The following is a 14,621-nucleotide window of genomic DNA, read 5'->3' as shown; positions in this document are numbered from 1 at the left end:
ACGTATTTTGTATGGTGAATATAAATAAGCAATATATGCTAAAATGTAACATTTGATTTTCTGCATAAAAATATTGATGCAAAATTTCCGTATTCGTTGCACAAATGTCAGTAGCATGTCTCAATGTCAAACTTTGTGGGGTCATAACTATTTATTTTGTACAATGATAATATCATTGTTTTCTTTTATAGGAAAATAAAAAAATCTTGTTTTAAAACATTTACAATATTAAACTATGGTTAGTTGCCTTTTAGTGCCATTGAAGTTATTTTTTTTATGTTTTATAAAACCCCTTCCTATTTTGTTGCTGTGTTGCTTTAAGAATACTCTAAACCTTCAATTATAATGACAGATCAAATGTTGCAATGTTGGTATAATAAAAACGCCGATGATAATGCGATGCGCAAATCAATAATTTTTTTCGAGGACGCACTTTTATTATTCGTATTTTTTACACATAAAACGCTAATTAAACACACCAAAGCTGAGGTCGAATAATTTTTATTTCTGACGGATGAAAGAATATGATTCAACTGCGGCCATGAATATTATTTAATTGACATGCAAAATATCGACGAATGATAGAATATCTCCCTGAAGACAATTTGTTTAATTTCGCGTTGACCAATTGTTATTTTTGCAATAACAATTATCACCGTCTGTAGTGTTTCCAGTCGCAAACTAAGAGCCAAAACAAAGTTAACGTCTCTCTCTCTCTCGATTGAGGTAAAGGTTATCGGGTTGTTCGCAATGTCGCTCTTTTGCACTAATGCCTCATCGTTTGTTGACTTAAAACGTTTCATCAGCAGCATCGTTTTGATTGACGAAAAAATATTATGTCAATGTTTCCATACCGACAAGGTCGTCTTTATTTTACGCTGAATGAATTCGATTTTGCGATACAGGGCTTTGATTGGATTCGATCGCAATCAGCGTTAAATTAGCATAAAACGATTTATTTTTAGTGTTTATTGTTTCAGTTGAGTTGACCTTAAACCAAAACAAAAACTTGGTAGCGTCTCTTCATTTATTTCTTTTTTTATCTGTTTCATAAGAATTAGTTACTGAAATCAGAATTTTATATAATATTAAAATTATTAATACTACATTGTCACACGTGTAAATTACATAAATAGATTATTTGAAGTTTGTCCTATGAACGGTTAACGATTATAAAATTATAATCCATTGTATTAATGATCGAATAATTCTATTGTATCTGGTTTTAACATGCCTGATAATATTGCTTCAATTATTTGTCATGTTGTGGAATCATTTGTAAAAAGTAATCGTAACAATGTTGCGAAAATGCGACTGAAACAATGCAATGTTGAAGGATGTTATTATTTGTTACAAAGGGTAAGGTGCATTATAAACGGCGCCATACATGAACATATCACAAAAAAAATATTCATAAGGTACAAAATAATATAAAATGTGCTTTAATGAATATTTACAGAAGTACGTAGTATAATTTTAAGTTCACGTAGAAGTAATGTTTTTTATTATTAAAATTATTTTTTATTGATACATTCAGCTTTAGCATGATGTTGTAGTCTTTAGATTTTTATGAATGTCATTTTCTAAATTGTTACTTAAAATCTGTTTTAAATATTTTCAAAAAGAGTTTATAAAACATCAGTAGATTTATTTAATAAAACAGTTAATACTCAATGATTAAAATGGTTATATAAATTAATCGAATTCACTTAAAAACAAACGTATTTTAAAAAATCGACTTGCAAATAACGCGAAAAAATAATATTGTTGCATTTTTAAAAATCAACTAGCATGGTTTTCCAAAATATCTACTACAATTATTGTATTATTATTGGCTCAAACTTGCAGCTTTTGGATTATTAAACCGTACGGACTACGCTATTTCGATTTTATTTTTTTATCAATTCAGAGGCTCTCAATATTTTTTTTATAAATTTATTATAAAACATTTCGTACTCTATAATTTATTGGTATTATTATTAATAAAGATCATTTACGCTGAATAAAATTACAAAAAATATTATATAGTGTTTTTTATTTATTATTTTTTTAGTTATATGTGTAAATATATAACTATCTGGGGTACCTCAGAACAGTAAAAGTTCAACGGCCGTACATGTACGGCCATACCGCTCAAAGGGTTAAAGCACTGAATATTTCTGGATAAATCTTCGAATTAATTAGTATGTAAATATTTACATATATAATAATCTTAACATTTACTTTGTTTTTATTAAAATATTAGCAGAGAATTTAAATAAAAATACATGTATGTAAATAATTTCATTACTAATTACAAGAAAGCTTTTAGTCATATGATCATAATTATGTTTGTTAATATAATAAAATATATAAGTATGAATTAATAATATTTTAAACCAATATAAAATTACACTCTAATATTTATTTCCGCGTCAATCTAAATTCCATTTATTTTAGAGCGTCAACACAATTCGCTAGTACCCCAAGAAGGAAATAACACGGCATATGTCAGATTTGCGTTAAAAACTACCATTATTACGTATCGTCACCGGATTGTGCGTAAATTAAGTGCAGTTGCGCAAAAGTTTTCTAATACACTTGACATACTTTCGCGCAATGCGATAATTGCAAACGTTCGCGGGTTACTTCATCCATCCATCGTCTGCAGCGCGCGATGTTTATTTTTTGCTCTTTATCCGAAAAAAGACCTTCGTGACGACAGGAAAATGTCAAAAAGAAAAATGTGGCGGCGGTCCATGACTTTAAGCGAGAAAATGCACCGCCGGATTGTGCTTTGCGTTGATTGGGGTTCCGCACGCAAAAAACCGGTTTCGACAGAAAGCTTTTGCGGAAAAACCAGTATTGCAAAAATAAATTGTTTACACCAACAATTAGGATTGCCTTAGAAAAGTATATATAATTTATTAGTGAACCATAAAAAAAACATTACCTCTACGTTCCATAAAATTTTAATTAAACTAGATTTATTATCATATTTATGACTATTGTTAATTAAAAAATTACATAAAAAATATAAAAACTCAAAAAATTTACAAAAATATCTCTTAATAAAATAAATTAATATATAATTATATGAATAAACTAAAACATATTAGCAAAGCATAAAAAATTGTAATCAATAGTAATAATTAAAAATATAAAAAAAGTAAAAATCATAAACTTTTTATTATTATTTGATAAAAAAGCTTTAAGCTCATCTGACTATAAAAATTAAACTAGAAAATTGTACTTATATTGCCTAACAATAATAAGTAGGACTATTTGTTAAAATAGTTGAAACAGGTTTTTTTTAGGGATTTTAGTTATAAAACCTTACATTTTTAAGAATTCTTCATACTTATATTCTCTATAAGTATATTGTGTTGTAAAAGCTATGCTTTAATTTAATTTAACATATCCTAACCTATATTTTTAAGGACTTTTTATAATTATATTATTAATTTTTGTCTATATATGAAAAAAGCTGTACTTGTATCAATTAATAATATTAATCTAGCCCAACCTTACGTAATATTTTTAAGAACTTTATATAACTATAACTGTTATGTGTTGTCTTAAAGTAAAGCGTATTCTGAGAGCAATACTTAAGTACTATAATAACTATATTAGTAATTTCTAAAGCATATGTCAAAAACCATATTAAAATATATTGTCAATGTTTCTCACTTAACATAACCTAATATTCTTAAGAACAATACCTGTATTTTATATGTGTTGTATGTTTTTAAAACGTTTTTTAAAGCTGTGCTTAAATCTATTGTTAATGCACTTAGCATAATATTTTTAAAGATTTTTTATAATCACATTTTCTCAAAATCTATGCTTAAATACAATATTAATGTACCTAATCTAATCGAAATGTTTGAACCAAACTTTTTTAGGCATAATTAGTTGTCTAAATTAATTTTAAGTATTTTAAGAGCAAAGCTTAAATTTAAAGTTTATGCACCTAATTTAATCTAATTTAAAGTACTGTCCGTTACCATATTATATAAGTTTAAATCTGTATTGTAGTTAATATAACAAGTCCTAAATTTTTTAGGGAATTAGGCTAAAAATAAAGCGTGTGGTAAAATCCATGTTTTAATTAATTATTAACATTAAAGAAATATTTTCAAGTATATTTTATAACTATTGTTGTTAAGATATAAAGCATATCTTAGCTGAAATCTGAAGTTTATGTACCTAATATAATTTAAACTAATATTTTTAAGAATTTTTCATAACTATATTTAAAGCTTGAGGCAAAAACTATGCCTAAATATATTGTTATTGTATTTTATCTAATCTAAAATATTTAAGACTTTTGATAAACATATTTGTAACGTTTTTAAAAGCTATACATTAATCTTAAATTAAAGTAACCTTTGTACATATTTAAATACATATAGTGTATGTAAAAAAATATGTTTAAATATTTTTTTATTGTACTTAGCATTATCTAACATATGTGGTGCCCCAAAGTAGAAAGTGTATCAGAAGTAATATATGTAAATTAATTATTATTAAATTAAACTAACCTAACCTAACCTAACCTAACGTAACATAATATTTTTAAGGACTTTCTATAACCATAAAGCATATTTTTATAGCTGTGCTTAAATCTAAAGTTCACTTATTAAACGAAATATTTTCGAGGACTTTTCAAAACCATAGTTTTTATTTGTCTGTGTATAGTGTATGTAAAAAATCACGTTTAAATTTATTGTTATTATATCTAACTTAATTTAAAAATTTTAAAGACACAATAATTATATTTTATATATAAAAGTATGTTTTTAAAAGCTATACTAAAATCTAAAATAAGAGTGACTTTTGTTAGAACAACTAGATAATGAGCTAATATAAATATTGTAAAAAAAATATATAATTAATACTTTAATTTGTGTTTTTATTTTTAATAAGATTATAATAGCATTAACAAATAAGAAAAATATTGATATTGCTTGATATAATAATAATGTTTTACTTAATAATTAAAAAAAAAATGAGAACTTTGATAAACAATTCGCAATCACAACTTTTAATTCTTTCTAATTTATTACTGTATCTAAATAAATACTTGAATTTTTAGATATCGCTCTTTATTTTTTCAATTATTTTAAGCTCAATTTGTTGCCTAATATAACCTTATATTCTCAAAGCCTCTCCATAATCATAATTTTTATATATTATATAAATGTAAAAAAAATATTATATAATATGTATTATTATTTTAAGTTAAATTATTTTAATAGAATTTACAAATAATAATATATTGTGATTGTTATTTATGAAAAAAATATTTTTTTATAAAATGCTAGCAAACATGATTTTTTTAATAAGATACATAATAAAGTAAATGATCTAAGAAACAACCGATTTAGATCCACAACTAATAGTTTAATTAATTTGTAAATATTTCGAACAAATATTTATTTTTTGATATTCCTTTTAATTTTATGAATTATTTATAACATATATAATATTTTGAAACTAAATAAATGTTTGATTAAATTTGCCCAAAAAGAATTTAAATTGCAATATTATTTTGCTACAAAAATAAGTTGAGTTTTTTATAGTGCTAATTGTGAATTTTGTTATAGTAGTAATATACATATAGCTGCTTCTTGCTATAATTTAATATATTTTGTTGTATTTCGTCAATCTTATATTTAATTATATGTGTTATTAAATTATTGGTGATTAGGCTGAGATTAATTTTTATTTCGCTTTTTTATTAAAAATATCAAAAAACCTAATTATCATGTGAAATGCATAAGGCACTTTTAAATCAATACGAAATTTATAACAAGGAAAATAAATAAAAAATAATATGCACTGTTTTGGATGTATTTCAATAACATGTGTTGTCATTTAAAATTTCAGGATCATAGTATATTGTACATACGAGGAAAAATATAATAAAAATATAGCTTTTTTAGAACATAAAATTAGAATGTATATTGAATTTTAATGGTAGGTTTTTCATTTTTCTGCTTAATTTTCCTTAAAGCCAATATTTTTTATTAAAATGACTAGTTATTGATATTATCCTTATTTTGAGCTAATAGAGATCGAAAAAGTATTTAAAATTTAGGCTTCAATAAATTTACAAATGTTTTTTTGACATTAATAAAATTTATAAGGTCTTTATATATATGTAAATAGTCAAACCTAATGAATTGTTAACCAGCACAATAGACGAGTGACCTAAAATATTTAGGTTCGAATTCCATTAATTTCTACTGTGTCTAGAATGATTAATATTTAATCTTAATTCTGATCCATTATTGTATATTAGGTTAACCTGGATTTTTTTATTTTCACATATGAATATTGTGATGATTAATAAAAATCAAACTAGGTCGTACATATTAGGGATTGAAAATTTTCTTATACTGAGCTATTATAAAATAAATACAAAAAATAAAAAGAAAGCATATTTGTTTTAAAAGGACAATATGAATTAAGACCCACTAATTTTATTGAAAATATTGTATATGTACATATATCTTAATTGTATAGCAAGATACGCATTGTTATTAAAAATTGCATTTCATATATGCGAACAAATATTAATTAACCTTTTAGTTGCCAAAATCAGATTTATCAGTAAAAAAAATAATAATTTATAAATATTTTTAATGCATATTTGATTAATAAGTTTAGAACACATTCCAATAGACTTGGTTCAATATCACTTATTTTTGTTAAAAAAAAACTGGTTCGAGTGACTTAATATTGATCGATTGTGGAACATACTATTTTATTGGTTGCCTTAATTAATTTATTAATTCATGGAAATCAAGTGACAAAACAGTATAAGCCGAGTGAATAAATCTTACATGTAAATTTTTTTTATGATTCCGTAGCAATTTTTTTACATTATGCATATTACACATAGTATCATTTCACGGTTTTGACATCGATTACGATCTTCACAGTGTGAACTGACATAATCGAACTGATCGTTATTACGTTGCATAATGCAATGATGGGTAATTGTCCATAATGTTGAATGGTAAATCGATTGTCTGCGTTAACGGGTTATCAGTTGTCGACACTGACACAAAAATTATGTCAATTACGAGAGCGATTAGTGTTGACCCGATACGACCGAATCTAAAATACTATTTAGGGCATGCGATTCGAATCCTTGAACTTTTCATCGAGTTATCAGAAATGCTCATGTGTTGTGATTGAGATGAATGATTTATCAAAACATTAAGCTAATAATGCAAACAACAAAACTAATTCGAAATAGATTACTTCAGCAGTCACCATAAAACAATAAAAGTTAAATGAAATACCGAGCTATAAGTATACTTAAATAATAGTATTTTCAGAGCTATTTCACTTATTTATATTTTAAGTTTTTTTTTTGATGAACTGATTATTGAAATAATGAAAGTATCGAATTTTGATATTTGCACAAAAGTAGAAAGTCTAATCTACCGATGATAGTTTTAAAGAAAAGTACGCAGTTAAGACAATGATATCCCTTTATGGTTTGTATAAAAATGCTGATAAATATAATTGTTTTTATTTACGTATAAGTACATTATGTTATTGTGATCTATTTAGCTTTGCAGTGTAGTAATATAGTACTTTTGCAATATTAACAAATACATTTACATATTTTAATTGTTAAAATTTGTATTAAATTACAATTAATTATCATTATTTTTTGTAAAAAGAAAATATTTTAATTATAACAATTTCAATATCTCTATTAAAAATATACACATATATATATTTTTTATAAATTATAAATAAATATAAAGTAGATTGCTAAATATTTCAAAACTACGTATGTTTCAGTTATTATGTTTTAGTGTTAAAATTATAATACATATAGTAACAGTTAATTTTTTTATAAATGAATAGCAAAATAATTTAGAGCATTAAATAATCTAACATATATGTATATTTTATTTAACACATACAAATGTAATAAAAAATTAAAACGGTGTAATTGAAATTTGTACATTTTTTTGTGAAGAGATAAATGTATTTATTCAGATACCTATTTTATTAGTCAAATAAAAAAATTCTAAGGACTAGTTTTTCTTTAGTACTTCTTATTAATCATTTATTAAATATATATTATTCATATAATGTATATAATTTAATAAAAGTTTATAATCTCATTAAATACATTTTGTTTGTTAATATTGTAAATAACTTTTACTTAAAAATATAAAATGTTAGTTTATTTAAAAATGTAAAATATTTCTAAAATTTTGAAAGGAAATTAAAAAGAATAATATATCACATTTTTAAAATTTAATTTATTCTCATAATATTTACTTTTGAATAAAACGATTAGTAATAATATTTATGGTTAGTTTCTTTTCCTATTTTTTTTTTATTTACATATAAGATGTAAAAATAAATGTTCTTTCAAATTTAATTTAAATTAGTAGTGAAATATTTTAAAATGTACTTATTATACAATATTTTTTTTTAAATAATTTATTTTTAAAATTATTTGAAAAATAGTCGATATATAATGGGCGAATAATCTATCTGAACTATACTGACTTTTTGTCAAAAAGTTACTTACTGTTTTATTACAAAGTTTCTGACAATTTAATATCCCGTGGTTATATATATTAATATGTAATAAATAAAATTCTTTATTTATTACATCTTTACTAAGCTTTTTCGTATGTTTGCAGCAAAGATAAGATAAAAAATATATGGTTTAATATGTTATTAGTCACAATCTGAGCTTTACTGACCGTTTGTCAAAAAGTTATTTTATGTTTTACTTAAAAGTTACTGACAATTAAATTTGCTGACATTACTATTTACTATTTTTCTAAATATACAATTAATAAATTTAATTAAACAATAAATCTTACAAATTTATGCACTTGTTTGCCACAAAGATAAGAAATACAACGCAATGTAAATTGCCGCTTAGATTCAATAACTAGACTTATATGTAATTAATTAATTTTTTACATAATTTATATTTTACAAAACTTTTGCCACAAAGATAAGATAGTTAAACGTGAAATAAAATGTGCATAAAAAATCTCAAAGCTTTTAAATTTAAAAATATTTACCATACAAATATTTAAAATTTATTAATAAACATAGAAAAATATATGCTGTAGAAATAAGCACTCTTAGAATAAATATTATGAGCCTAAAATATCTAATAAATAACAATTAATAATATTAAGCAGATTTAAGACATCTAAAATTCCTTATTTGTGCCGTTTAGAATTTGGTGTTTAGTTTTAAAGAAATTAATTTTATTACATGCTGTTTTTTTGCTTTTGCTTTGGCAAAATAAGTATAATATGTAATGTAATACTAATGATATTATAAATACCGAAGTAAAACTAATTTTGTTCTGAAATATATATATAATATATTAATTATTTATATGTATTTTTAAAGAAGAATATTTTTTTTAAAAGACTTGCTAAAAAAATCGTTATCATTATTTTAGTAATCAATGTAAATAATCTACTGCTATAATTATTTTGCGCTGATAAATTATATTAATGTTTATGATATACATATATGCTTTAATTAGCTGTATAAATAAAAATATAATTTATTGCCCCAAAATATAATAACTAATGTTAATATACTCGTAGAGCTTTTAAATTTATTTTATGAATAAAATGTGTCATAACCAATTTTATATTTTCTTTTATAATATAAATGTATTTTTTTTAAATAAAACATTATTTACTGATTAATTTAAAAATAGATTTTTTAAAAAGAAAACATGTTTTTTTGGCAGCAAAATCGCTACAAAAACGTCTATTTTTTTTATTGAAAACCGCATTTTCGTAATAATAGTAATATATAATATACTAATACATAGTTTTATTTCGCGTTACTAGTGTATTTATAATTATAGTAAAATAAAAATGGCGAAGAACGATTATATGTGCTGGTAAATAAAATGGCACTTTTAAAATCAAATTAAAAATAATTATCAATTTTTGTAATAAAACGATAAATTACTTACCATAATTATGAACTGATTAAATTTTAATAATATTACTGATTTAATAGTTTGTGACCATTTAATATGTTGCTATTTATATAATATTTAAGTACTTATGTGAAATTAAAACTAAGCTAATGCAATAAATTATAAATAAGCTAATTCAATGTAATGTAAAATATATTTTATTTTGTCAAAAAGTTGAGTATCTTAATATTTTAATTTCAGGCAAAAGTCATTTATTAAACTGTTTTAGTTTTAGCATAAAAATATTTATACAATTTAATAATCATTAAAACGGTTAGTAGTTCTAATACTTGATGTAGCTTAATATCTTCAATTTACTATCGGTTATTATATGTTAAATTGTTTAAAATGTTACGGATAAAAAACTATAATACATAATTTGTTGCTTAAAAATACTATAATTTAAAGGCTTATATCAATATAAATTTTTAAGGTAAATAATCTATCCTTATTTATGTTTATAAATCAAATAAAGGTCAATCAATAAATACTTGATTTATTATGAATATTGTCATTGACATCGTTCAATGATTATTTATTATAACCAATGATTAAAAATTAATCTTAAAATATTAATAACAATACAACTTTTTATTAGAATATTTCCCACGATTATTACGCGCGTGATTAACAATCAACAAGTAAGTATTTTTAACCATAGTGTTAAATTTCCGGTAGTAATGTTACTAGCAAATATAGCGTTTTTAACACATATTTAATGCATCCGTGCAAAGTTAGGATGTGAACCAAGGATGAACACCAAAGATCGGATATACGCTACTTAAACATATCGACGTTTTATAATAAATATATTTTTAAAAAAACATTAAAAACAACTTACCATGGTTGATTTTCCCTTGCTCCGAAATCAGCATGTTCAAGGGCTTCGGATCAATCCCTTGGCCGTAGCTTTGGTCAGGGCTAATGCCGAACAGTTTATTTTTGGCGCTCTGGCCCACTTTCAAGTATTGTTTATGGAGACCCATTTTTAATTAATTAATTATTTTTTTAATAATACTTCAGCTCATATCTCTTGCTTATTATACTATCACAGAATAATATCGATTTGGGGACGCACGGACGAGAATCAGTTGCCCTTCACATTATAAGGAGAGCTGATGGATATTTTCGCAGACGAGTCTTCATCTTGTCATCTCTCGAAAGGCACTGAATTAAACTTTAGGCACATTTAACTACATCGACGGGTCACATAAGGATATTTTTTATTGTCGTGTTTGTTCAACGATTGAATTTATTTCGCGCTCTCTTCTCTAGTACGTGTCAAACGTGTGATTGGCGTCGATGCTTCATGATTGTGTTTATGGCGAGTTGTTATCTGAAACGAATAAAATAAACACAAATTAATTATGTGCATATATAATACAGTACTTGAACAATTGTCAAACACGACCGATAAATATGTATATGCATTTTGACACTACTTATTAAATTTTGACGCAAGTTATTTGCAGATGAAAAAATTCGCATAAAATAATTTAAATACGACTATGACGACCGCAATGAAAAACACCATCACAACACCCATTTTTTATATTATTTTTGATGTTACGTCACAGTGATTAATTATGTTATTGTTCGACGCATTCGTGGTATAATAATATTGATGAATTACGCATTAAATAATCGGGGTAACTTTTAAATGCGCCAGCGTTAATAATGGTTAATTAACAATTCTGTAAGCGCGTCGTGCGTGACTGTAAATTAATTAGAAGCATCACGATTTAATTCTAAGGTACGTTAAAATTAATAATATGAGGAAAAATCTGACCTAAATTTGAATGTTTTAATGAAAAAAAAATACTTTATGATTTTATATAATATTTAATTAGATACTGCGTAGTTATGTAAAAATAATGATTAAAACATCACAACATGACTGAAATTACCTTTCGATTTATCGTATCACGTTTGCGAGTAGGGTTTTAAATAAAATAATTTATGTAAATAGGTTATAATATATTTAAGATTAAACATTAGTTATAGTTATCTATTGTATAAAATATTTTTTTCTAATAAATAATTTCCAATCCTCAATAGTTATTTGTGTTACAAATATTTAGCTAACATACTCGTATATGGTTTCCATCAGATCACAGATATATGTCACGTTATGTAATTAAGAAAGATATTACCACTCGTACAGATTCACTTTCACGACGTTAAGAAATTCGCGGACAAAAAGGATTTGTAATAGCTAGCGAAGAGGCGAAGTTGAAAAAGTGCTTCGAAATGTATACAGTCACAAGAAGGAAATGTGTTTTATGTGTAAAACTAGCAGATAACTTTCAACCAGGATAGTAAAACAGAGACAGTCTCAAAGAATAGTATATAGGATTTATGCAATTGCAACTTTATGCAATTTTAAATATACATATAAGCTGCAGATTGTATTTAGTAACATTTAAGATTTAATCTGATACGCATTATGTATAATGTTTCACATTGCATCAATTCTTGTTATTTAAGCAAAATTATTAGAAAATAGTAACGCAAAACTTTCATAATTGTTGTGTTAGAAATTCGCAACTCTATCGTGGTTCTTTTGAAACGCATATTTAATAAAATTAAACTTTAGCATTTAAAATAAAATGCGTAAGCTACATATGTATATAAAAGTAATGTATAAAATGCTTTCAGAGTTGAATAATAAATTTCAATAAGGCAAAGACTGGTATTAAAGTTTTTTAGAATTATTTTCACTGAAGATAATAACGTTTCAGGTACAACTAAAAAAACAGCACACCGTAATAAATTCACGATACACTCGAAATGTATTTTATACATTCAGGTCAAAAGTTAAACAAATTAACTTTCACTATAACTTTATTAAATAAAATATTATTTTTATGACGCACAACAACATGACAATATTGATTGTCAAGGCTTCAATAAAAACATTTCAAGTATCATGGTTCAAGGACCATTAAATGATTGATATTTGCTAATACTTCATGTGAGCCTGTCAGGAAAATTCGCTACAAAAACATAATAAAATAATACAATATTGTGTTAGTATATAATTGATTTAATATTATTGTAAAAATAAAGCTTTTATATCCTTCGAGACTTTTGGAACACTTTTGTATACTAACACAATCAGAAAAGAATTTCATGGAATTTTTCCTGTATGCAGTATCACAAAATATAAAAAAAAGTCAAATAAGATGTTCTTAAGAAACAGATACATATTTGACTTGTTTGTAATAAATAAAATGTAATTTATTTTAGTAACATGTACTATTATAGCAACATTGTAATTATCGAGGTCAGGTTTCACGCTTGACCGATCGTCGATATCTTTTAATCACCTTCGTTGCTTTTATTAGTAAAAGTAACATTATTATTCTTAAAATAATTTGTAATAATTTATAATTGCACCGAAAATACTTATAGGAGTTATTTTTCAGTGTGCAATAGTGTTAATATATATATGTACATATATTGTATAATAAATACACTAAAGCATTAATATTTTTATTTACCCTTAGACCGCCGACCGGTAAATTATTAATTACTCGCTATACGCCATGCGTTTTTAGCGATATAATTTTTTGGCTACTTACTCTGTTTAACACGTCATTACAGCCAAAATACTCAATTTTTATATTTTAAAATTATATATGTATGATTAACATGATTTAAACATTCTAATTATATCAATAAACAAACATTTTTAGTCGTATTGTTGGAAATATGAAGTGAACAAAACTAAATCTATTGGTCGGTCCGCGTGTTGGCTCGCGTACACACACCTACACACACATGCACGCGCGCGGCACTATACAAGCGAACGACAAGCAGGGTCATGCTCACACTGAAACAATTTTAATATACAAATCTGCAACGCATTTTTTCTTCGTCTGACCTACATCCTGTTATAAAAATTTACAAATCGACAAGATTTCTTTGATGCATACAAAATCACATATATCGTACACAAAAATAACCCTAATAACCAAACCGTTTGTTTTTGATCAATGGTGTTTGCAATTGGTTGTTGTTGAAGGTTGTCATATTTCTTTATATATAAAAATAATAAATAATAAAACTTGATAGCAAGATACGATGTTACATTTAACTATATATAATTATATGTATAATTTATAATATATACATATTCTTCTTCTTCTTCCACGGCACTACAACCGGTGATCGGTTTTGGCCTTTCCACCTAATTTCTTGTAGGGCTTCTAGATATATCTTGAGTTTTAGTATTTCTTCCGCTATTGTTTGCATTTTCCTGGTTGTAATATTGCACATTCCAGCTTTCAAAATTGAAGTCCAATCGTTTATCTAGATTTCGATCGTCTAGGTCAGGGTTTCCCAAACTTTTTGAGCGACGGAACACTTCGCAAATCCGAAAATTTTGGCGGAACACTTCTAGGTACTAAAATCTTCGCCTTCATTATGAAGTAGAATATGTTCATTCTTTTAATTTACTCTAAATTTTTGGGAAATATCTATTTAGGCTCCATGGAACACATATTTTGCATTCGCGGAACACCAGTGTTCCGCGGAACATAGTTTGGGAAACCATGGTCTAGGTCATTATGAATCGGGGCGGATTTATTATTTCTTTGTGATTTTTTCATAACTATTTGGACTTATCCAC

At 24.8% G+C, this 14,621-nt stretch overlaps 1 protein-coding gene across 2 annotated transcripts in view; it reads right to left on the bottom strand.

Moving 5' to 3' along the window:
- dsb (scavenger receptor class B member debris buster) overlaps positions 1–14,621 on the bottom strand; it is a 95,270-nt gene that overhangs the window by 31,830 nt on the left and 48,819 nt on the right. For both annotated transcript variants that reach the window (XM_088202513.1, XM_088202522.1), the window contains exon 3: positions 10,830–11,324. In XM_088202513.1, coding sequence (XP_088058639.1) covers positions 10,830–10,974 — 145 coding nt within the window. In that variant the 5' untranslated portion in view covers positions 10,975–11,324. The remainder of the gene's footprint in view (positions 1–10,829; positions 11,325–14,621) is intronic.

The sequence above is a fragment of the Plectrocnemia conspersa genome, unplaced genomic scaffold, assembly GCF_051122295.1.
Source record: "Plectrocnemia conspersa isolate PC_06_02 unplaced genomic scaffold, ASM5112229v1 ptg000001l, whole genome shotgun sequence".
Lineage (NCBI taxonomy): Eukaryota > Metazoa > Arthropoda > Insecta > Trichoptera > Polycentropodidae > Plectrocnemia > Plectrocnemia conspersa.
This window is presented reverse-complemented; position numbering and strand designations above follow the sequence as displayed.